This window comes from Globicephala melas, chromosome 17, assembly GCF_963455315.2.
Source record: "Globicephala melas chromosome 17, mGloMel1.2, whole genome shotgun sequence".
NCBI lineage: Eukaryota > Metazoa > Chordata > Mammalia > Artiodactyla > Delphinidae > Globicephala > Globicephala melas.
This window is the reverse complement of record NC_083330.1, coordinates 65,475,334-65,499,535: the sequence shown is the minus strand read 5'-3', so window position 1 is coordinate 65,499,535 and position 24,202 is coordinate 65,475,334. Positions and strand designations below refer to the sequence as shown.

At 39.4% G+C, this 24,202-nt stretch overlaps 1 protein-coding gene across 6 annotated transcripts in view; it reads left to right on the top strand.

Annotated features, from left to right (window-relative positions):
- WASHC5 (WASH complex subunit 5) overlaps nt 1–24,202 on the top strand; it is a 76,584-nt gene that overhangs the window by 11,425 nt on the left and 40,957 nt on the right. For all 6 annotated transcript variants that reach the window (XR_009559655.2, XR_009559656.2, XM_030875770.3 and 3 more), the window contains 13 exons: nt 971–1,123; nt 2,588–2,701; nt 4,164–4,335; nt 8,735–8,862; nt 9,973–10,102; nt 13,958–14,070; nt 15,580–15,746; nt 15,824–15,899; nt 17,003–17,113; nt 18,065–18,205; nt 19,248–19,328; nt 22,866–22,967; nt 23,707–23,886. Coding sequence is in view for 4 of the 6 variants with exons in the window: in XM_030875770.3 (XP_030731630.1) it covers nt 971–1,123; nt 2,588–2,701; nt 4,164–4,335; nt 8,735–8,862; nt 9,973–10,102; nt 13,958–14,070; nt 15,580–15,746; nt 15,824–15,899; nt 17,003–17,113; nt 18,065–18,205; nt 19,248–19,328; nt 22,866–22,967; nt 23,707–23,886 (1,668 nt within the window). In the remaining 2 variants the exon portion in view is untranslated. The remainder of the gene's footprint in view (nt 1–970; nt 1,124–2,587; nt 2,702–4,163; nt 4,336–8,734; nt 8,863–9,972; nt 10,103–13,957; nt 14,071–15,579; nt 15,747–15,823; nt 15,900–17,002; nt 17,114–18,064; nt 18,206–19,247; nt 19,329–22,865; nt 22,968–23,706; nt 23,887–24,202) is intronic.

Here is a 24,202-nt window from a genome sequence, read left to right as displayed (position 1 = left end):
GACCCAAGATGGATCAGATTCCCTGTCTCCAGGTAATTTGGAATTGGGCCTGAGAAACAATTTCTGGACATGGGTTTACCCACAACATGCAAGACTTGGAGTTTGGGCAGCCTCATTCTGCCATGTGATAGAGAACAGTCTGGAGAGAGAGAAAAGTTGAGCAAACACATCCAGGGGAGAAACAGTGAAGGCTTTCTGGTTCGAAGCTCCAGGCCCATCCCAGGACCCGACCACATTCCTGCCTGCGGGCTCCATGAGGCATTGCTGTGTCTGTCCTTGTAATAATTTCCTCCCTTTCTGCTCATGGTCCTCGAGGCGCCATGTACTACGTGGAGCCAGAGATTCCTAATACATGAGGCAATGGAACCCTGGGACTCAGCAGCATATGAAAGACAGACAGAAGCAGAGCACAAAGCATGCAGACTGAGAAGAGAGAGTGGTGTCTGGGAAACCAGAGGAGGAGAGAATTTCATTCCTCAGAGAATTTAAGTGAGAGTGCTGAAAAGAGTCCATTGAACTAGCTGACTGTGAGGTTATGAGTGGCCCTAGGGAGTTCCATTGAGGTAATGGTGGAGATCAAATGTCAGTGAGATGAAGAATAAACAGGAGGTGAGAGCACCAGTGAGTGTGGAATCTGTCAGTCCTAAGAGCTTGTCTGTGATGGGAGAGACTCAGAAATGGACAACTAGTGGGAGACGCAGGGTTACATTTTTTTTCTTTTTTTAGGGAAAAGAGTTAGAATTGCAGCAGAGTCAAGGATAGTCAAGAGAATGTCATGTGGCTAGAGATAAAGAAAGAAGGCCCTGGTTCCCAATGCCATAATCCGAGAATTGTTTCCAGTGCCCGGGATCCTCAAAGGACACGGACTTTTGAGAGGCTGATGTGTCCTAGAACTAGGTCATTTATTTGGCACATGTAAGTTCAGCTGTTGCTAACATCTGCCTCTCCTGGTCTGGTCTCTGTCTTGCAGGTCTCAGCATATCCATTGCCAGAACATCGGAGCACAGCTCTGGCAAATCAGGCCGCCATGTTGTATGTAATTCTCTACTTTGAGCCTTCCATTCTTCATACCCATCAAGCAAAAATGCGAGAGATAGTGGATAAATACTTTCCAGATAATTGGGCAAGTATTGCTATTAGTCTTTTTTTTCTCTATGATAAGCTTGCCGGAGAACTGATTTTTCCATTCTTTTGGCCTGTAATCCAAAGGTCATAATGTTGAAATAATGAAACGTAAACTCACTTAAGTAAAATTACTTTAAGCCTGTCGAGAATTTTATAAATCAGGAAGGAATAAATCAGTCAGTAAAATTTCCTGAAGCTTCCATTTGTGTTTTTTTTTCTTTAAATGGATAGTCTCAAGGTAAAACCTCGTGTTAAAATGTATCTCGCTTTAGCTACTGAGATTCAACTAAGTTACATAAGCATTTCTTTATTCTTTTCTATTTTATGAATCTAAGCTAGCAGAATTTACCTAATTTGTCACTTTGTGAATAGGAATTGCACATTTATAGTAAGTTTTATCTATAAGCTAATGTTAATGGGGCCAAGGTTTACATTACTGCAAGGATGTGCTTGTAACTTTTTAAACGTTATTTCACTTAAAAATATTAATTCTTAAAGGTTTAAGACTGACATTGTACTTAATATGTATGAAATGTTTTCTTTGCACGTAGAGGTTTTAACAGAGGACAGTGAATTGGATCACGTCCTCAGGGAGCAGATTTTATTTCACTTCTTACCAGCTATTATGAGGGGCCTGAATGAGGAGCTTTACTGGGGAGAAGAGCAGCCTACAATTAGGAGATGATGCTTCCTATTACCCATGTGCTGGGAGTTGAGTAGCCAAGAGGAAAGTTCCGAGAGTCTGGCTTCGTTTGCCTAAGCGTAACAAAGAGGTTCTGTCCATAATGCTATACTCAGAAACACTTTTAGTATTAAGGAAGGTCAAAGTCCAATTACATGATACTTACAAGATACATTCCTGGAAAAGCACCCTGGCACGCTGAAAATAAAGGAATTTTTAAAAATAAATAAATAAAATAAAAGATATGCCAGCCAAATGCCAACCAATAAAAAGCTAGTGAGAAAATATTAGACCATAAAGAGTTTTAAAGGAGAATATTAATAGGGATAAAGAGGGACTGCATATAATTTTAAAAAGAATGAATGTGAAACACAATGCCACTCTGCTCACAGAAATTTGGGGGACAAGTTTAGTTTGATTTTAAGAGTATAAAGGTGAGATGAAAATGTTTGGGAAAACCCCTGCTCCAGTCAAAGTATCTACTTTTCTTTCCCCTTTCATTTTTGTTCATCCAAGGAATCCTACACATAGCAGTTTGAAAGGAAAACCTTGTTTTAGTTATTTTCCCATGAATAGCAACATTTAATAGTCACTCTTGTTCCCAAGTGCTCATAAGGAAAACCACTTCCCTGTATATTTGGAAAATCTTGGTTTTTCACTGGAACGGCATTTAAACTTGAAGGAGTGGGTGATGTCTTCTATAACTTTGTATTTTCCCAGCCCCTTGCCTTGAAGCGAGTAGATATTTAACAAATACTGAACGATTGTCTTTTCTTTCAGGTAATTAGTATTTACATGGGGATCACAGTTAATCTAGCAGATGCTTGGGAACCCTACAAAGCTGCAAAAACTGCTTTAAACAATACCCTGGACCTTTCAAACGTCAGAGAACAGGTAGGTTCTGGCTAATCGGGAGGATTCTCAAACAACTGCACACCAGCTTTAATGGCGTAGGAAACGAGCTAAGGAGATTTCTTAAGCGATTTGGAAGATGCCCACATAGACATTTTAGTGCAATGATTAATGAAAGGTGAATTTTGCACATCGGAATAAGAGAGGTAATTGTAGAATTTTAACTTATGTGGGCCGTATAAATTGGAGACTTGGATCCTGAGGAAGAGTCAACACCCTAAAATGAACCAGTGTGACATCTGGCCCCAGGTGACTTCATTTACTCCTGCTCAAAGACTGTCCTCATGAACAGAGCTCCCTTCACTAGTAGCAAGAATTTTAATGTTTTCATCAGTAGGATGAGTGTTGAAGATGGTAACTGGATGTGGACAATACACCCTTTCACTGTAATTTAAGCTCATCATTTCGGGTGTGTGAAGTAAGCAACAAGACTAAAGACAGGCATCTCCTTAAAGTTGAAATGGCTATATTCTGTCTCTGATGAGAACCCAGGGCAAAAGGAAATAAATATCTGAGTAAACAGAAGAATCAAAATAAAATCTTTTTATTGGGGAGCATACTTGCTATTTCTAAACAGTGATTATCTTCCTCAGCCTATCTGTCTGAGTTTTTGAGTTTCCAAATGTGCATAGAATAATACTGACTCAAGGAACTTCAGCATGTTTTATTCAAGCAAATTGAATTCCATAAATAATGCACAAAATAATTTCAGTTTTGGCACATCCCCTAGAGATATATTAGAGAAAGTGGCGCTCCCATACTTACTGGCCCCAGAGCGTTAATTTTTCATGACTGAAATTCCTTTCCAAAAATCACATCTTCTCGTTCATGACATTACAAGAAGTTCTTCAGAGGCTTCCAGTGCCACATCTTGTGGTTGTTTTAAACTAACCTGACTAGGTTGATGATGTTTACCATTTAACTCTTGCTTTAGGTAAAGCAGAATGACCAAATTTCCAAAAAGGCTGGTCAGTTTTGATATGCTGAGATGTATTTCTTTTGTTAAGCTTTTATATGTAGAAACTCACCTTTTGAGTATTTCTGCTCTGCTCTGCCTTGTTAGTCGATAATAATAGGAAGAATGGTCAATTTAGCTTCTGCCTTTGTGTCTCTTTCCATCCAAGTTACGAATAGAAGCGACACCAGGAGCCAGCGACTCCAGTTCTCCAGTTTACGTTTGAAGAGACCAGTACTCAGAGGTTAAATCCAAAGTCACACCAATATTTCTAGATGTTAGTCTCTCAATTCTAAGTCCAGTGCTCTTTTCAAAAATATCCAATAAGCCACTTGCCTTTGAGCCTTATCAACTACAGTCCGTGTGCTATTTGTCTCATATAGAAATGTTACTGTTTGTCGAGGGATTCTTTTGAGTGTGATTCACTTTCAAGATAAGTGATTCTCTCTTTCTCTGAAACGTAATTCAGGTCTTTTTTTCTTTTCACAGGCAAGCAGATACGCTACTGTCAGCGGAAGGGCGCACGTACAAGCGCAGCAGTTCCTGAAAGAAGGTTGTTTGAGGGAGGATCTGGTTCTGGATAACATCCCGAGGCTTCTGAACTGCCTGAGAGACTGCAATGTCACCATTCGTTGGCTGATGCTTCATACCGCAGACTCAGGTAACACACGAAAAGGTGTGCCCATCTGTATTCATCCATATATAGCCGTCCGAACCCAGATCTGCTGCGTGATGCAAAGTGGTTTAGCCCTTCAATGAGAATCAAGCTGCTTTTCTAAGTTAGTCATTTTTGTGTCAATTTGGATAAAGCAGTGGCCCACCTGAACAGCCCCTGTGTCAGGTCCTGTTAGGTGCTTGGGCATATGAGGAAATTTACCTCCCAAGTTTGAGGAGCTTGTCACTGGTCAGACTGAGGAGATCAGATGTCTACATATGAAAAAGTATAGGTGCAGATCTGTAGTAGGCAGAATAATGGCTTCCCACCCCACCCTCCCAAAAATGTCCATGGCCTAGTCCCTGGAACCTGTGGGCATGTTAAATTACATGGCAAAGGGGGATTCAAGTTGCAGATGGAATTCATGTTGCTAATTAGCTGACCTTAAAGAAAGGAGATTATCCCAGTGGGCCCAGCATAATTACAAGTGTCCTTAAACTGGGATATCCTTAAACTGGACTCTTCTGGAAGCAGAAGAGTCAGAACTAGACAGATGGCATCATGAAAAAGACTCAGTAGACCATTGCTGGCTTTAAAGATGGAAAGGGCCACAAGCAAAGGAGTACAGGCAGCTTCTAGATGCTGGAAAAGACAAAAAAACTGTTTTCCCCTGGAGCCTCCAAAAAAGAACACAGCCCTGCTGCTACCTTGATTTTAGCCTAGTGAAACCCATTCCGATTTCTCACCTCTGGAACTGTGAGAGAATAAATTTGTGTCATTTTTAGGCCACTGAGTTTATGGTAATTTGTTACAGCTGCAATAGGAAACTAATACAAGGGCCAGGGCAGCACCTAACAGCCAGATGTGTAAAATAGTTGGTAGGATTTGAGTCCGGAGCCCAGAGCAGGAGAGAAACATTGCTTGGGGTAGAAGGGCAGAGGTGGTCTAACAAGGCTCCACAGAGGAGACAGGAACTGACTAGCCCTTGATAGGATTTTATAGTAAAAAGCAGAAGAAATTCTAGTCTGGGGAAATGATGGAAGAAAAGTATGATTTTGGAAGGACAGAGAAACATGGCTGCATTTTGCTGAGGAACTGACTAGACCCGGGTGCTTAATTATGGTAGATGGGGTCTTAATCTTTTCTGGGTCATGACCCTCTCTGAGACCCTATTAGCCATCAGACTCAGGAGCTTTTCTGCCGCACGGCTTTCAGAATCCTGGCTCCCCAACCAGGGACAGAACCCGGGCCTGTGGCAGTGAAATTGCAGAGTCCTAACCACTGGACCGCCAGGGAATTCCCTAAACCCATGAGTTTAAAACCCCTGGTTTAATAGTACAAAATTAAGTAGGTTGGACTAATACCTGAGCTTATTCGGAGCTGACCCAGTCCTCATACTTAGTAAATGCTCGATCAATATTAATTACTAAAGAGTTCCCTCCTCCAGAGCTGCACACTCCTTCCCCTAAGAGTGGTGTCATTTAGCAGCTCTGGAAAGCCAAGCCTCTGCTTTTTGTTTTTCACTCAGCTAACTTTCCTTGAGCACCTACCCTGGTCCCACTTTCAACACCTCCTTGTTCTTTCAAGTAAGACTGTGTCTCTCAAAGAAAAACTGTCCACACGCCAGATAATCTTGCAGCCTACCTCGGTAACACAGTAGCCCCGTCTCCCAAACCGTCCAGGCAAGATGCCCTTGACGCTTCCTCTAGCTGCCGCCTGTCTCCGCATCCTGTGAGTGGTCAGCAGTGAGAACAGCAGGTGGACTTCTTCATCCTTCATCTCTTTGAAAATGTGGAATTTCTCTTCAGCCTTCCCTCTTCACACCAGAAATCTCCAGCTTCTTAAATCTTTCCCACAAATGCTGCTTTCCAGTTTTGTTTTTTTCATCATTTCAATTCTTGGCCTAGATCTCTCTCCAGTTTACTCTCAGCATGAATACAGGGCCGAATCATCTAGTGGACTAGTCTTTAATTAGTCGAGTTTATGTTTAACATGAAATCCAGTCCTAATTTGAGGATTTTACTACGTTGACTCAGCTTGTAATCTTCTTTACCAAAAGTCTTACATTCTGAAGCATATAAACAATTCGAGCCCTCTCTTTATCCTGTCGTAAAGGCAACTGTGGGTTTCTAGTGACTCAGCCTCCTCTTTGTCTTCTCGACAACTGTGCCTGACAGCCGTGCCTACATTCTGGAAGCCAGCGGTCTCCTGGATTTGTGCCCCTGCCAGGGACAGCCTAGGCTTGCCAGGTTCTCTGCTTTTCGGCCACATCTGTTTCCATTTCTGAGCTGGCAATTGTCTGACCTGATTGCACAAGGTCAGAGTTTACAAGAATCAAATGATTTGTGTATCTGGCTGTGAGTCATATGTGGGGAAAGTAACTGCTTATTTAGCTTTCATGGTGTTTTGGCCATGGCGTGCAGAAAGGAAGGCACAGATTTCTCGTATTCCCTCCTGTTAACTCTCTGCAGCTAACTGTTAATGCACAGTGATGTCTCCTGTGCAAAAATGAAAGCAAATTAGTATCAGAAGGTTTCTTGTTGAATTAGAGTTAATATAAAGACAAGTGGAACTCCTTCCAAGTTTGTTTGTTTTTTTTTAAGTTAGGCAAACAAGAAGCTGAAAAATTGTCTCTGTGTGATCAGTGTCATCAGTGCCAATATATTTCTTCCTAGGGAGTTCTGGAGAATGCATGGTAAATCAGAACTCTGCAGTTTCCCATGGAAACTGAGCCCTCCTCCAGGTTGTCATGAGTCTCTTTCCGATGGAGTAACTTGGAAATCAATATGTAAAATAGCCTTGCTCAGGCTTCACCGTGCCTGAAGCACCAAAAACACCACTGACATGTGCTCGGAAAGCATGGTCGTTCTGTACATGCCGGACCTCCTAAGATGCTGACGGGAGGGCTTGGAAAGCAGGAATGAGCACGGATGATATTAGAGCAACTATCAGGGTCCTTGTACCTTATCAGCTGTGAACTTTCTGACAGTGTTTATTGTCTTAAAGTTTTTATTTTGACTTTATTTGCAATCTAAGTAGCTTTTACTTGTAAACATTTTACCTTATCCTATTTTATTTTTCTTTCTTACATAAATAATTGACCCCGTAAACCAATTTCAGCATATATCAGTATTTTTTATCCTATATACTTTTAAAACATAATGTTTATTTTATTTGAAATGATTTAGCTTGGCAACTGAGATGCTGACCAGGGAATCAAGACATCTGGTGTCTTATCCCTGGGTCATCACTGCCTAATTTTGTGAACTTGGCCTAGTAGCCGTAAGCTCTCTGGCTGAGAGGGGTCTAGGTGGTGGATAATCCAGAAAGCTCTGAGTGCCAGTCATGCCTTTACAAAGAGCAGAATGGTCTCAGGTCTGGTTCTTCCTGTTTGGAGGTGCCACATCTTTGTGTGGGTAACCCTGCTTCCCTGTCGTATCAGTGGTCCCCAAGACCACCCCAGGTTCAATGCTTTACTAGACTCGGCATATAGTAGTATTTATGGCGATGGTTTGTAACAGGAAAAAGATAGAAAGCAAAATCAGCAGAGGGAAAAGGTGCCTGAGGTGAAGTCCAGAGGAAACCAGGCACAAGCTTTTAAGAGTTCTCTCCTGATGGAGTCACACAGGATGCATTTAATTCCCCTAGCAATGAGTTGTGGCAGTATGTGTGAAATGTTGCCAACCAGGGAAACTCATTAGAAACTCAGTGCCCAGGATTTTATCGGGGGCTCATCAAGGCAGCCTCTACCTGGCAGGTAACAAAATTCCAAACTCCCAGAGGAAAGCAGGTGTTCATAATAAACCACATTGTACAAAGAGTTAAAGCATGGTGGGCCATTCTTACCAGTTCTCAACATGGTGGGAACTCTTCCAAAATCCACATTCCCTAATGCCAGCCAAGAGCCGGCCTTGCAAACAAGCCTTTTTGAAGACGGCAGTCTTGGGCCTGCTGTGTTAAATCTTTTCTGCACACCTGTCCATAGTTGAATGGCAGAGATCAATGCTTAAAACAAAAGCAGCTTCAAACAGGACACAAGGAGGCCACGCACTTAGGAAATGGTGCCAAAAGGCTCGACCCATCATATTGGACAATCGATAATAAACCACCCACACAACGCTTAAAAAATTTGGCAACACTGTGCTCAGTTTGCTTTTTTCATTCGACAATACATCACGATGACATTCCATGTCAGATTCAATGTCATATTTAACCGTTCAGTTGTGCATACTCCATAGCATAGGTGTAATATAATTTATTTTACTACCTATTATCGATATACATTTTGCTTATTACTTTTTAAATGCTTAAAAGGGAAATGAAAGTATTTAAGAATTCATCTTATTTATTATAGATATTTTCTACACATTTAATAAATTGGAAACTCTTTTTCTCCCATGTCTAGCCTGTGACCCAAACAACAAACGCCTTCGTCAAATCAAGGACCAGATTCTAACAGACTCTAGGTACAATCCCAAGATCCTCTTTCAATTGCTGTTGGATACTGCACAATTTGAGTTTATACTCAAAGAGGTAAAAATATTGAATAAATAATCACCAAAGTCTTAGTTTTTTTATGCTTAAAAATTTTTTTAAAGATTAGGATTTTATAGCTGTGTCTCTGATTCAGGCTACAGATTCTAGCTGTCTGAGATCATTCTTATAGGAAAAGGACAGGATTAAACAACAAGCATTTAGTGCCTACTGTCATTAGGGATACAGTGATAGGAAAAAATGCACCAGATGGTGGAAGTTACAGTCTAATGAGGCATGCGGACAGTAATCAGAGAATTACACAAATGAAAATGAGTAAAAGCAGGTATACGCTCTATAGGAGAGGAACATAGGTCTCTGGGTACCTAAAATAAAGGATCCTGTCCTAGCTTTGACAGCTTCCCTGAGAAGAGAAGCAAGAGTTTCAGAAGGGAGCTGAGGAAGGAACCTGTTAGTTAGCTAAGACAAAGATGGGGGAGCATGATGAAGAACATCCCAGCGAGAGGACAGATTATGTCTAAGTCCTCTTGGGTAGGGAAGAGCCTGGCCAGTTCTAGGATCTGAGAGACCAGTTGGCTGCAGGGGAGAGAATGCAAGAGAAAGGTGGTAGGAAGTGAGGTTGACAGGTGGGCAGCCTGCGCTGGGCCTTGCAGGGTGTTAGTCTTCATCTTAAAAGCCACGAGAACCTGTTGGAGAGGGCCTAAGTAGGGTGGTAGTTTGCATTTTAACAAGGTTGACCTAAGGACCTTGAGGATTTGAGTTCAGTCAAGGAAATTCTGGGCTTGGTCTCTTACTCCTAAAAAAGCCTCTATGGACATAATAAAAATCACAGACGCCTGGGAATGTCCAGGTTCTGTAAAAGTAACTTTGGGGGTTTGGATCAGGTGGCCTCAGGAACTAGCCCTAGACATTAATGCCAATTCAGAACCAACACTCGCCTTGCCTCAGTTGGTCTGAGAGCCACTGTCTTAGAGATGGTCTAGCTTTTGCCCCCCAATTTGTATAAAGTAGTAATGCTTAAGAGGTGGCATCAGACTGATGTCAGGCACCTATTTTTATAATAAATTGGGTTTCGCTCAGGCTTTCTTAGTAAACTGCCTAAGCTGGATTTTCTCTTAAATCAGTAAATCTCTTCTGTCTCTTCAACAGATGTTCAAGCAAATGCTTTCAGAAAAGCAGGCCAAATGGGAACATTACAAGAAGGAGGGCTCAGAGCGGATGACGGAGCTTGCTGATGTCTTTTCAGGAGTGAAACCCCTAACCAGAGTGGAGAAAAATGGTAATTGCTGAAGAGGAGTTATTGGTGTGTTTGAAAAGTATACACAGATTATTAGAAACTAGCAGAGTAAAAAGTCATTACTGTGTCCTCATTGTATGCTGGGATGTTGCTAATGAAGATCAGAAGTTTAGTTTTGGTTGCTCTAGCCTTGTGCTCCCTTGGGCAATCTCATATTCTCTCTGGACTTCAGGTTTCTTATCTTTGAAGTAAGAGGTTGGGCTAAATCATGGGTTCTTGTACTCCGGTTCATAAATACAATAGTATTTTATAGAGTCATATCCTCCCCCTACCACCATAGTATGCAGAACTGGTGTGTCATTAGTGTGTAATTTTATGTGCATGGGGATGAGGGCATAACTTTCATGATCTTCTCAGGATACTTCACCCAAGAATATTACCAACTGCTAACATAAATGATATCTTAAGAGTCTTGTGTTCAGTCCTGTTTGGTTCTTCTTCACTGACGCATCTGCCATCTAGTGGCACAAGTGGGGACCTGCAGACTGTTTTGAAACAACATAGCTCAAGTTTTACTTTAACAATTTTAATCTTGCCTCTTTTAGGAAATTTTATCTGTAGGAAAATTGTGGTATCACTTCAAATTTTTGAAGGCTCCTGTCCTATAGATAGGATCCTTTCAAATTGCCCCTGAAAAACCATTCTGAATTTTAAGGTGACAAATTATTTTTTTTGATGCTTAATATTTGTTTTAACTGTCAAATTTATTTCCGATAAAGTTAATTATACAGTAGAATTGATGAATAATATAGATTTTTATTTTAAAAAGCTTCACTATTGTTAATACAAGCTTATGACTATTGTATTTGATTTATTTGTTGCTGGTCAAAAAATATGTCCAAATTTCATTAATATTCCTATTGGAAAAACTAGAGCAGTTTTTAGTGGTGTGATATAAATTGGCAACATGTTTTGCAGGTCAGCATATTGTATCTAAAAAACAAAGAATTACCAGGACCAATCTAACCAGATTAGTTGTCTAATCAGACACATTAATCTGTATTCTAGTCTCTTTTAAGTTCTTATAAATACCAGCAATGTTTCAAAGCTTATTCAAAACAATATCTTATACTTTTTTGGCTCTATAGCATATTTCAGTTAGGAAGTACTTTCACAGATATTTCTCATTTGATCCTTAGAACCCTGTGAGATAAACATCTTTATTATTTTATAATCACTTGCCGAGGGTAACAAAGGTCCAGAGCCTGTATCTCACTCATTACCTCCTATGTTCTTTCAGCTACTCCATAGCTGTCCCTCAGTCCTACAAAAAATCTTTAAAATTATAGCTAATTCTTTATGTCAATTCTTAAAATAACTTAGATTATAAGCCCTTAAGTGCTTTTATTAAAGTGAAATCATTCCATTGATAAAACAAAAAACCTTTACAGAATCAACTTGGTGAAGTGAAAAGAGCGAAGCCTTTGACGGTTTGCACGTCCTGGCTCTTCCATTTAGTAACTGTGTGACGCAGCAGAGGGTTCTTAATATCTCTGGGCATCAGCTTCCTCATCTGAGAAATGGCTTTTAATTCCTACTCCATAGATTTTTGTGAAAATTAAATGAGACTAAGCTTAAAACTTGGCCTGATTCACTGAGGGTCCTCAGAGCATGTTAACGGCCTTCCCCATCTCTGCCTTGAGAAATGCCTGGCTGGTTAGCAAATGGCGCCACCTAATCCATTCAGACTCCCCACAACTCACCACTCACACTTCACTCTCCTGCATGTTGGTCCCTCTTTGCCCTCCAAGACGCGCCATTGTCATTTTGCCCCAAAGCCTCTGCTCATGTCTGTCTCTTCATCTAGGGACAGATTTTCCCTCTCCCTCCCTCTGCCTGTCCAGACCTCTACCCATCCTCTTAACTCTGTGTCACATCCTTCACTTCCTTCCTGACTCCTCCCCACCTGCACTACTGTCTTTGCACACATCAGTTTACAACATTTATTGGGTGGGCCAAAAGGTTTGTTCAGTTTTTCCCGTAAGGTGGCTCTAGTAGCACTTAGTTGTCTTTAACTTCATTTGAAACAATTTTGTTAGATTGTATGTGACACCTGTCACATCAGCATGCATTTAAAAAAACACATACAAATTGGTGAATTTTTGAATGCCATTTTAATATTGAAGATGGAAGAAAAACAACATTTGTGGCATATTATGTTTCAAGAAAGGTATAAAACACAACTGAAACGCACAAAAAGGTTTGTGCAGTTATGGAGAAGGTACTGTGGCTGATCGAACGTGTCAAAAGTGGTTTGCAGAGTTCCGTGCTGGAGATTTCTCTCTGGATGATGCGCCGCAGTCAGGTAGACCAGTTGGTTCAATAGCAATCAAATGGAAACAATAATTGAGAACAATCAACGTTTTACCACACGGGAGATAGCCGACATACTCAAAATATCCAAATCAAGAGTTGAAAGTCTGGGCTTCCCTGGTGGTGCAGTGCTTAAGAATCCACCTGCCAATGCAGGGGACATGGGTTCCAGCCCTGGTCCGGGAAGATCCCACATGCCACAGAGCAGCTAAGCCCGTGCGCCACAACTGCTGAGCCTGCACTCTAGAGCCCGCTAGCCACAACTGCTGAGCCCATGTGCCACAACTACTGAAGCCCGTGCTCCTAGAGCCCGTGCTCCGCAACAAGAGAAGCCACCGCAGTGAGAAGCCTGTGCACCACAACGAAGAGTAGCCCCCGCTCACCGCAACTAGAGAAAGCCCACGCACAGCAACGAAGACTCAAGGCAGCCAAAAATAAATCAATTTAAAACAAAAAAAGTTGAAAGTCATTTGCACCAGCTTGGTTATGTGAATCGCTTTGATGTTTGGGTTCCACATAAGTGAAGCAAAAAGAACTTTCTTGACCATATTTCCACATACAATTCTCTACTGAAATGTAATGAAAGCGTTCCGTTTTTAAAACAAATTGTGATGGGCAATGAAAAGTGGATACTGTATAATAATGTGGAATGGAAGAGATCGTGGGGCAAGCGAAATGAACCACCACCAACCACACCAAAGGCCGGTCTTCATCCAAAGAAGGTGATGTTGTGTATATGGTGGGATTGGAAGGGAGTCTTCTATTATGAGCTCCTTCTGGAAAACCAAATGATTAATGCCAGCAAGTACTGCTCCCAATTAGACTAACTGAAAGTGGCACTCGACGAAAAGTGTCCAGAATTAGTCAACAGAAAGCGCATAATCTTCCATCAGGATAACTCAAGACCATATGTTTCTTTGATGACCAGGCAAAAACTGTTACAGCTTGGCTGGGAAGTTCTGATTCATCTGCCATATTCACCTGGCATTGCACCTTTGGATTTCCCTTTATTTCGGTCTTTACAAAATTCTCTTAATGGAAAAAATTTCAGTTCCCTGGAAGACTGTAAAAGGCACCTGGAACAGTTCTTTGCTCAAAAACATAGAAAGTTCTGGGAAGATGGAATTATGAAGTTGCCTGAAAATTGGCAGAAAGTAGTGGAACAGAAGTGTGATTACATTGTTCAATAAAGTTCTTGGTGAAAATGAAAAATGTGTCTTTTATTTTTACTTAAAAAACCAAAGGCACTTTTTGGCCCACCCAAAACTTGGGCCTTTAACCCTTTTCTGCCAGGTGTTATAAACTAAGCTATTTATATAGAAAGTTTCATCTCTTCTACTAGGTCACATGCCCAAGGCATTTTTGTTGTTATTGTTTGGAAAATTCCTAAGACCAATGTTAGGTACATAGTAAAAGCTCTGTGACTAAGAGCTAGATTTGTAAAGGATTACTTAATTAAATTCAAAGCCACCACTGCAGGAATTCTGGGATTTCAGTAGTCTTTTCTTGTTTTTGTATTAATAGAAAATCTTCAAGCTTGGTTCAGAGAGATCTCAAAACAAATATTGTCTTTAAATTATGATGATTCTACTGCTGCGGGCAGAAAAACTGTGCAACTAATACAGGCTTTGGAAGAGGTAAGGCAAGTCTTTTTAAATGACAGTTCTCGGATCATGAATCATATTTTTTGACCTACCCAGGAGTCTGCTCCTGGAAATTAAGAGAATATTTTATCAGAAGCAAAAGCAATATAAATTAATGTGTTCACTGTAATATTATATGCAGTGCCCTAAAATTGCGAAAATAATTAAATGACAATAATAAAGAGAATGGTAGTAAAAACTATGATACTTCAATTTGCAGGAACATGTAGTCTTGGAAAAAAAATTATGAAGACAGTATAGAAACATTGGGAAAACTGTGGTAAGGAGGTAAAAGCAAAAACAAAATTGCACTGTATGCGCTACTTTTAGGTTTGTAAAAAGTGTGTGCCTTGGGGAGAAAACCTGGAAAGGGATGGATACACAAAAATGAGAATAGTTGTATAACGATCATATGCTTTTAAAGTGATGTATTTTTTCTGAAAAAAAGTTTCCTTTTATCTACTTAAAAATGATTGTACAAAAAAAAGGAATTATACCTCCACACTCCTTTTTTTTTTTTATAATATCCTTTTTTTTATTTTTAAAATTTTGACCACACCACGTGGCTTGCGGGATCTCAGTTCCCCGACCTGGGATTGAACCCAGGCCACAGCAGTAAAAGCGCCAAATCCTAACCACCAGGGAATTCCTATACCTCCACACTCTTAAAAGTTTAATTGTATGTTTAACCAGGAAAATAAACAAAAGCATCAGAACAATAAACATATAGATTATATGAAACATCATCCATCCTCGTCTGGAACCCTTTCCAATTGATATAAGTGTACATTAAGACTTTTTTCACTTGCAAGACTTTCTTATAGGCTCTTTCTTACTTTTGCAAGGATTTTAGGATGGCCACTATTATAGCAACACAGTATAATGCTCCATTGTTAGCATGCCAGTTTCCCTAGCTATTCCAGAACAATTGCTCACTTGTGCTATTTCTATTTTGGTTGTTTTTTGGATTTTCTAGTCTATAGTACCACTATAAGCAACTTTGTAAATCTCTGATACTTTTTCTCTTTTGCATTATTTCTTTTGGCATGTAGCCCAGGCTCCTTGAATTATGTATTTAAAATGTCAAAACGCTGTGGAATCATTATTTTGTTTTAAAGAGCCCATCAAAAGAACTTAAAGATGTGCAAGTGCCAGCACCTTGGTTGTGATGTGACTTATTTTGTTTTTTAACAATCCTGCAAATTTTCAGAATTAGAAGGATTTTTCAATACATGTTTATTGATACTGAAATGGAAAATGGGAATATTTGCTTATTATGTCATATATGTACAGGATAAGAAATTGTGGAACATTTTCTAATCTCAGAAATTATGCATTGTTTTCTGACTTGGCTTATACATTTCTGAAATTATAATTTGAAATTAAAATTTTGCCAAGACATTCTTAGTAAGTAGTGCGCTTTATTGGAAGTGTTTTCAAGGAAAAGTGGACACTATACAGGCCATTCAGAATTTTAAAATCCAGTGTGTTTATGTAACTCAGGTTCAAGAATTTCACCAGTTGGAATCAAATCTGCAAGTGTGTCAATTTCTTGCTGATACTCGCAAGTTTCTCCACCAAATGATCCGAACCATTAACATTAAAGAGGAGGTCCTGATCACAATGCAGATCGTTGGGGACCTTTCTTTTGCTTGGCAGTTAATTGACAGGTAACATGGACAGCCTGGCATTTGTCCTCAATGAAGGCCATTATGAATGTTTCCTTACTATTTATCTCTTTTTACAGTTTCACATCTATCATGCAAGAGAGCATAAGGGTAAACCCATCCATGGTCACTAAACTCAGAGCTACATTCCTAAAGGTAAGCAGATAACAGTGAGATTGCATTCTCAGTTACTAGGGAAGAGTTGGCCTTCATTATTACCTCATTCATTAATTCAGTTCAAGATTTCACCCTTTTAGAAAGTTGGTTAATTTAAGTATTTTTATAGACTGAAAATTGTTAGGAAGTTTTTCACGAGAGCATAGTTGCAAAAGATGCCAGAAATAAAGTTTGAATTAATAATAGAAGTTAGAGTGTCTTAGAGAAAATTGTTTTTAAATGAAGAAATAGATTTTTTTAAAGTTTTACAGGATACTAAAAATGTGTGTCCTATGGGTCCTTTATTCCCTAGACATGAATAAAATCCTTTTATTCATTTAAAAAAATTCTTGTTGAGCCTCTGCTACAATCTAGGATCTCCTCTAAAGGTTAGGGAATAATGTTAAACAACACGGGCATAGATTGGCCCTTCTCTCAAGGTAATTTCATTTCGTGATAAATGAACAAATAATTTACTCAGTGTCTTCTGATGGAATTACCATATATATCAATTCTGAGGTGCACTTTCATATTTTAACATCTCTGTAATTGGGATGTGTTGTATAATTGATGGCATATCATAGTTGTCGGCATGTTTTTTCTTTTTGAGCAGTGCATAAAATAATGGCACTTCTTACAAGCCGTGTCATCTTAGATTAGACGCAGTATGGTAGTCCATCAATCAGAATGTCTGATTTCCATAGAGGAGTAGCTGCCTTCTGTAGCTCAGTGGCTCAAATTTGAGCATGCAGGAGAATCACCTGGAAGGCTTGTCACAGCCCAGATTGCTGGGCCCCAGCCCCGGAGTTTCTGATTAAGTAAATCTGCGTGGGGCAGAGAGTCAGCATCTCTGACAAGGTTTCAGGTGATGCTGTTGCTGCTGGTCCAGGGACCACAATTTGAGAACCACTGCTGTAGCAGATGACTGTCGCTTTAAAAAATTGTATCTTGTCAGAAACTATGAATGACACTGATGAAGTTCAGTAGTTGCTCTTTTTTGGGCAAAGCCCAAGAGTTTTGTTGTATGTTACTGTTTCTGGAAAAAGAGAGATTTCTAGGACTTTTTGAAACAGAGAAACAGATACATCTTATTTTCCTTCCAGCTTGCCTCTGCCCTTGACCTGCCCCTTCTTCGTATTAATCAAGCAAATAGCCCTGACCTTCTCAGTGTATCTCAGTATTATTCTGGCGAATTGGTGTCCTATGTGAGAAAGGTAAGAAATGCATCAAGATGATGTTTATTTTAATGGCAAACTAACTGCTGTTTTAAATACAAACGATGTGCTTGGGACCCTGAAAAAAGTACACCTGTGTTCCTTTCCCTTATCCTTTTTTTTTAATTGAAGTATAGTTAATTTACAATGTTGTGTTAGCCTCAGGTGTACAGGAAAGTGCTTCAGTTTTACATATATATAGGTTATTTCAAGACATTGAATATAGTTCCCTGCAGCAGGTCCTTGTTATTTATCTGTTTTATACATAGTAGTGTTGTATACCTTTCCCTTATTCTTAATTTAATTCCAGAAATTTGCAATACCTGAAAATAAACTTATTCTTACCAGTACTGTGGGTGTGCAGCTGTGTTTTTACTTTCAAAGAACTTTCATACCTATTTTTTAAATGCTGATGGTATTAGCCCCCATTTTATAGGCGTAGAGATGGAGAAACAGAGATCTTGGTGACTTCTTCAAAGTCATAGTTGGTAAAAGAGCCAGATCTAGATCCAGCACATTCTAGTTGGAACTTAATCAAAGTTTTCAGGAGCATTTTGGTCCTTGCTTCAACAACTTATGGTGTAGCATAGAGCCAGACAGGCCTGGATTCAAAATTTTCCTGTGTCACATCCTAGCTGAGGGCTTTACAGCCAAGTTACTTAACATCTCTGAACCTCAGCCTTTTAGAAACTTGTAATGTGGAAATGATACATCTTTTGCATCATTTCTATGAGAATTAGCTCTATATCCTGTGAGCAATTATGTTTGAAGGAAAGTAGCCCTGTGCCTGAGAGCAGTTGTTAAAATAGCTCTTGTGAGGCCCTTAGCAGCCCTTCCTGCAGACGAAGCGCTGTTCATATACACGGGCACTGTGCTTACTGTCATCATACCATTTACCAGCTAAGAAATAAAATAGAGGTTTGTTTTTTCCTCTTTTCCCTTTCATTAAAGGTTTTGCAAATCATTCCGGAAAGCATGTTTACTTCCCTTCTAAAGATCATAAAGCTTCAGACCCACGATATCATTGAAGTGCCGACCCGGCTGGACAAGGACAAGCTGAGGGACTATGCCCAGCTTGGCCCACGATATGAGGTGCTGTGTCCCTTTGACTTCTGCCTTTTGATTTTGAAACCCCCAAACCATGAAATAGCACAGGTCCGTGTCACCTGCCATATCCCCAGGACCACCAGATCAATTCTGGTTTATTGATCTTTTTCCACACTCTCAACAATAACCAGGTTTTGCCATTTTAGTGCAATTATACCTTCGTTAACTTGTCCTGGTGTCATTCACGGCCTCGCCTGCCAGAATGTTCTCAGAGGGAGTAGAGCTCAGCTGGTTACTTTTCTTTTGAATAGTCTCAGCACATCAACCTTTTTTCTCTTTGGGCTACATTGCCTAGACTTTTCCCATTCAGGTTCCTGCTTTGTACACAAAATCAGTGGCTCAAAGTAATCCATATTCCGTGAACCACTTCTTGCAGCCAGACTTTTAAGGCCGCTCCACAGTTAAGCAGCCTCAGAAATTGTTCTTCCCAAAACACCTCTGCTTTTCTTTTTCCCTGAACTTAAAGATGTGAAAAATAAAATCAAGTGAAATTTGAAAATGTGATAACAAGCATCAATTTCATATCCTCTGACATAGCTCCAAAAGTTACATCAGGAATTGAGATTGTCAAGCTCAGAATTTCTACATTGATTCTAACTCAAAAGTGTAGCCTCAGTCAACCTTACCAATGTCTCCTGGTGTTGTTTGAAAAGAATGTGGATGGCAGTAGGAGATTACCTTCTCAGAATCCCCTTGAGCCTTTTCTTTTTGGAAGGGATCATCCATATCACTGAGTCCTGCTTTCATCTTATGCGTGAAATGCTGAGGCCCAAAGAAGGGGAAATGATTGGTCAAAGGGTAAAGAACGATTTAACGTCTTCTGACTCAGTCACCCAGTATGTCTAACAGTGGTCAACACCACAGAACCTCATTTCTGACCAGGACGTGTATACACGTGTCCTAAAGCTGCACGCTGCTTCTCGTGTCTTGGCCCATTCCAGGACCGTCAGTCAATTATTTTAGCTTCCCATAGAAGTGATGGGTCGTTTATGAGAAGTACTTCATTAACTCTTTTTCTTTGTTAAAGGTTGCCAAGCTTACTCATGCTATTTCCATTTTTACTGAAGGCATCTTAATGATGAAAACAACTTTGGTCGGCATCATCAAGGTAATGGTCTTAATGCTGGCCTTTGTGGCCCCATAGTAAGTCTTCGTCCTTTGGATTATTGCAGAATTTATCCTGTGGGGTAGTGTTACCATCTTATGCCTCCTGCTGTTTCACATGCAGCTTTCACATCTTCACTTTACTCATTTCACATCTTCACTTTACTCATTGACAGAGGAAAAGACAGCATTATAATCCTTATTTTTCATAACACCCAGGAGTTCCTTAACTCTAACAAAAATCTGTTTTATTGAATTTTTGTAATAACAAAGAAAACAAAATAGTTCAATTCCCTTAGGCAAAGTAGCTCGCTCAGTCACTGTTTCTCCCTTCCCTGCCTGCAGCCTTTCTTTCTTTTTAGTATTTTTATACCGCACTCCAGGTGCAGAGAGCTGAGATCATTGTACCCCTCTGACCACAGGCCATTGCCATCACTGAGGCATGCAAGCTCCTCTCTTATTTTTTTTCCTTCTCTTCTCCTGGGTGCCCACGCCCATTCCCATGCCCTATAGCATCCACTCTATATGTTTGATTTCTTTCCATAAATATGCAAGTATCCTTATTTTTAGCAAGTGGTGTTATTTTATGTATGCACATGGTTTTGATTTATCTAAATCATATTCTTCTCTAAGTCTCATTCTTTTTCCAACTTTTCTCACTAGTTACTGCTCTGAAGTTAATTTATGTTGCTGTGGATCAGGTAGTTGGTTACTTCTTGCTGCTGCAGAGAATTCCACATTTTACTTAACTGTTCCCCAGGGCACAGACACCTATGTCACTCATTTTCACACCTGTGCTTCCTGTTATCATAAACAGCGTCAAGATGAGCATCTCTGAACTTGTTCCTAGCACAGGCCTGTGTAAGAATTGCTCTGAAATCTGCTTGCCCAGGAGTGGGTCACTGAGTCTTAGGGCACATTTGTACTTACTTTGTCTCAATAATGCCAGAATGCCTCCTCACATGACTTGTTTCCTGTGTATCTTCCCCCATTTTTGCCAATACTTGCCATTATCCACTTTCTAATTTTTGTTCTCCAAAGGGGTCTAAGGTGGTATCTCATTGCTGTTTTAATTTGTAATTTTAAAATGACTAGTGATGTGATGTGACCCAGTCACACAGTTCATGGTGCTTTTATTTATTTTTCCATTTGTCTGATAATTAGCAAAATCTTAACATTTCCGATTTTTAAAAAAATTTTCATCTATATAACATTTGTGTTAATGAAATCCAAGAAAATAGAGGAAATGAACCTAAATAGAAACAGAACTTTACCATGTGGTTTCTGGAAATGTGTTAAAGAAATACCATTGTAGTCCTGGAATATTAATAGATTCTGTTAAACATGCTTTAGGCCTGGTGCCAGTTTAATTCAGTTGATATTCAGAGAGTAAGTACACACACAGGTTATCACTCCTAACTCATCCTTAAATGATGATAAATCCTAGGACCAGGTTAGTCTTAAATGCAAAGTGACCAGTAGGATGTAATAAAACCTAGTAATTAGCAATAATTATCAAAGAAAGGATTGCTTAAGAAAAATGTAAGGCTTTTGCCAGAATCTTTCAGATAATAAAAGCAGAGGGAATATCATCTTGACCTCATTCAAACTTAGTAGACTGTCTCTGCCAGTTTAACAACTCAGGGCTTTTTGTGGGATCCTGTGGCTTTCACTAATCTTTAACCTTTGAATGTTGAGGATCTATTTCAAACCCTTACAAAGAGTTTAAAATCACTTTAGTTAATATGACTTAAAACAAGTGAGATATACACAGGGATATACATATAATGTTCATTGTTAGATGTAGCCAAAAAAATAGAAATAACCTAGACATTTTATGAGTAAGAGAATGGCTAAATATATCATGGTGCATTCATACTGTGGATTGCTTTGCTGCCATTCAAAAGTAACTTGCCACTAGGAGATTTCCAAAACGTAAAGTGAAAAAAGCAATTGCAGAACAGTGTGTGTATGTATGTGTATGTATTATGATCCCATATAGTTTTTTAAATTAAATATATTTAAGGACAAATACGTATATAAATTAACAGAGGAAGGTCTGGAGGATCCATATGAAAACTATTAACTGTTGTTAACCACAGGGGGTGTGGACAGAACTGCGAGGAAGGGGCTGTGTGAAGGGGTCTTTCCCTTCCCTGGGAGCACTCCACAGATTGGTGGAAGTCTAGGAAGAATTGGGTAGAGCCATTTAAGACCATGAGATTCATAAAACATTTAACTCTTTTCCACTAAATCTGTTTTTATAAGGAATATTTCTTTGGAAACTTCACGTTACTTCTTTGATTTTGTTCTCATTGACTATGTTTATTTATAATTTACCTTTCTCTTGTAAAATAGAGCACAGATGCTGAAAGCTACAGAAACAATTATGTAGCTTGATCGGTTATTATAAAGTAAAGACCACTCATTCTCACCACCACTCAAGCCCAGAGATATAATTCAGCCACAGCTCCCACCGCAGGATCCTCCTCATGGGCCTTGACCTACTCCCAGTCTCTCTGTTTAGTTTTATTATCCAAAAATAAATTTCTAGACACTCTGATTCAGACTTGCAATTCAAAAAATATACGTCTTTTAAGGCTGATTTACTCCTCAGATTTCTCCCTCATTCCTTTCTTTCCTTACAATTTGTCTATTGAAGAACCCAAGGCCTTTGACCTGTTATCTCTACAGTCTGGCTCTTACTGATTGCATGGTCACGCTGTAGTCCAACAAGTTTCTCTGGCTTTTGTATTTTCAGCAACCTTTTCATTCCAGTTATCTTCCTTGAAATTTAAATATTATCAAACCCAGATGGAACACATCAGTTGTCTTTATAACTTTTAAAATAATAGCTCTTGACAAATTTAAAAGTAAAAGAAACAAGTCTCAGGGAATTCAAAGGAGTGTGTTAAAACTATTTGATGTTTTATGGATTTGACAGGAGACTTTTTTAGGGAATAACAAAAGCTTTCTCATTACAGAAAAAAAGAATCAGCAAAATAAGCTATATAGTTAGATAGCAGAGTTGCTTTCCTGTTTTATCTCCCTAATTACTAACAGCATCCCAAGAATGCTGAAAGAATAGAGAATTGTTAAATCTTCAATGGTCCAACCCCAAACTTGATTTTGCTCATATGACTATAGATGCCCTCAGATAACTTCCATAGGAGACATGTGCACTGACTTCAGATGCAGGCCCTTCAATCTACCACCTCCTCCTGTGATGAGAAGAGGCACTTTTAATTTTTAATGAAATGATTAAAATGTGAGGCAGTTTAAAACTTTCCATACCCACCATCTTTGAAATGTCATGTTGTAAAATTATCATGAATTTTACTGAGATAAACCAAGTCTTACAGAGGTGACAGGTTTTAATAATTCTATCCAAGCTGCACAAAATCAAAAAAGAAATCCTGATTGTCAAGTAATGAGATAGGAAAGTGCTCCCTTACGGACGCTGGAAACTATCTTTCTTCCGGATTTCTTCAGGACTGAGCTTTTCCTTCCTGGAATTTATTGCTTTTCGATTTGTACTTAGGTGGACCCAAAACAACTGCTGGAGGATGGAATAAGGAAGGAGCTGGTTAAGCGTGTGGCTTTTGCTCTTCATAGGGGATTGATCTTCAACCCTCGAGCCAAGGTACCAGATCACCAAAGTGGGTCTGTCCTTTCCCTCTACTCGGCTTGCAGAATGTTCTAGAACACCATTTTTAACTGTTATGAACAAGACCTTTCCTACCTTCTAACATATATCTACTATATCATGTTCAGTACAGTCAATTGATATGTTTTTTGATCCTGTATTATAATCCATTCATATTATAAGAAAATCCTTTTTAAAACCAGTCCTTTCCTTCACCTGTTAATCCCCAAGTTTAAGAATTAAACTGATGTTTATGATTCCAGGTTCCTTCTCATAGCGAAAAGAATTTGTTAAACCTAAAACAGATTGGCACTATAAAGGCTGTAATTTTTTCTTTTGCTTGATCTTTCTGGGAATATGGTCATTTTTCTCAAGAGAAAAAGAATAGGCCTGAAATTTACATCTAGAGTACCTTTCACATCAGTAAATTCAATTTAAAATGTTTTCACTCTTAAGATTAGAGTCATCAAATGATATGAGAGAAATCACTGATATTCAGTTTTTATATATTCTTTTATATGAGGCTTTCTTTCCAAATGAATGAAATCTATTCTTTGCTGGATGTCTGGCATAAATTACCATTCCTCCTAGATGAGGTAGGAAATGAGTATTTCCAGAGCTGTCCCAAACCGTCACTGCGGTCTCTCACTTGGGGTATCCTTTAAAGTCTAATGTAGGTATTAGGGGGTGACAGTCTATGCCAATATAATAGGTTTCTGTTTCTTATTATGCACAGCCAAGTGAATTGATGCCAAAGCTGAAAGAGCTGGGAGCTACCATGGATGGGTTCCATCGTTCTTTTGAATACATTCAGGACTATGTCAACATTTACGGTCTGAAGATTTGGCAGGAAGAAGTATCTCGTATTATAAATTACAATGTGGAACAAGAGTGTAATAACTTCCTAAGAACAAAGGTATCTAAATAGATTTTAATATGCTTGACTCTATCTGTTACTTCTGACATGCCCCGTACACGCCCCAAACCTCAGAAATGCCAACAACAAAGTTTATTTCAATAGTTACTAAAAATCAGTAACCACTACACAGTCACGAATACCTTCAGAAGCTGTGAGGGTCTCAGAAAAGTTTATATGACACCTCACCTCTCGGAATTTACTGTCCTAAGGAGAAAGCAGACTTAATTAATTAAATGGCTACAGAATGAAGCTGTCTGGTGTAGTCGTTATAACTCGAGTGATCAGGAGTTCCAAAGAGTTAGGAGGTCAGCTG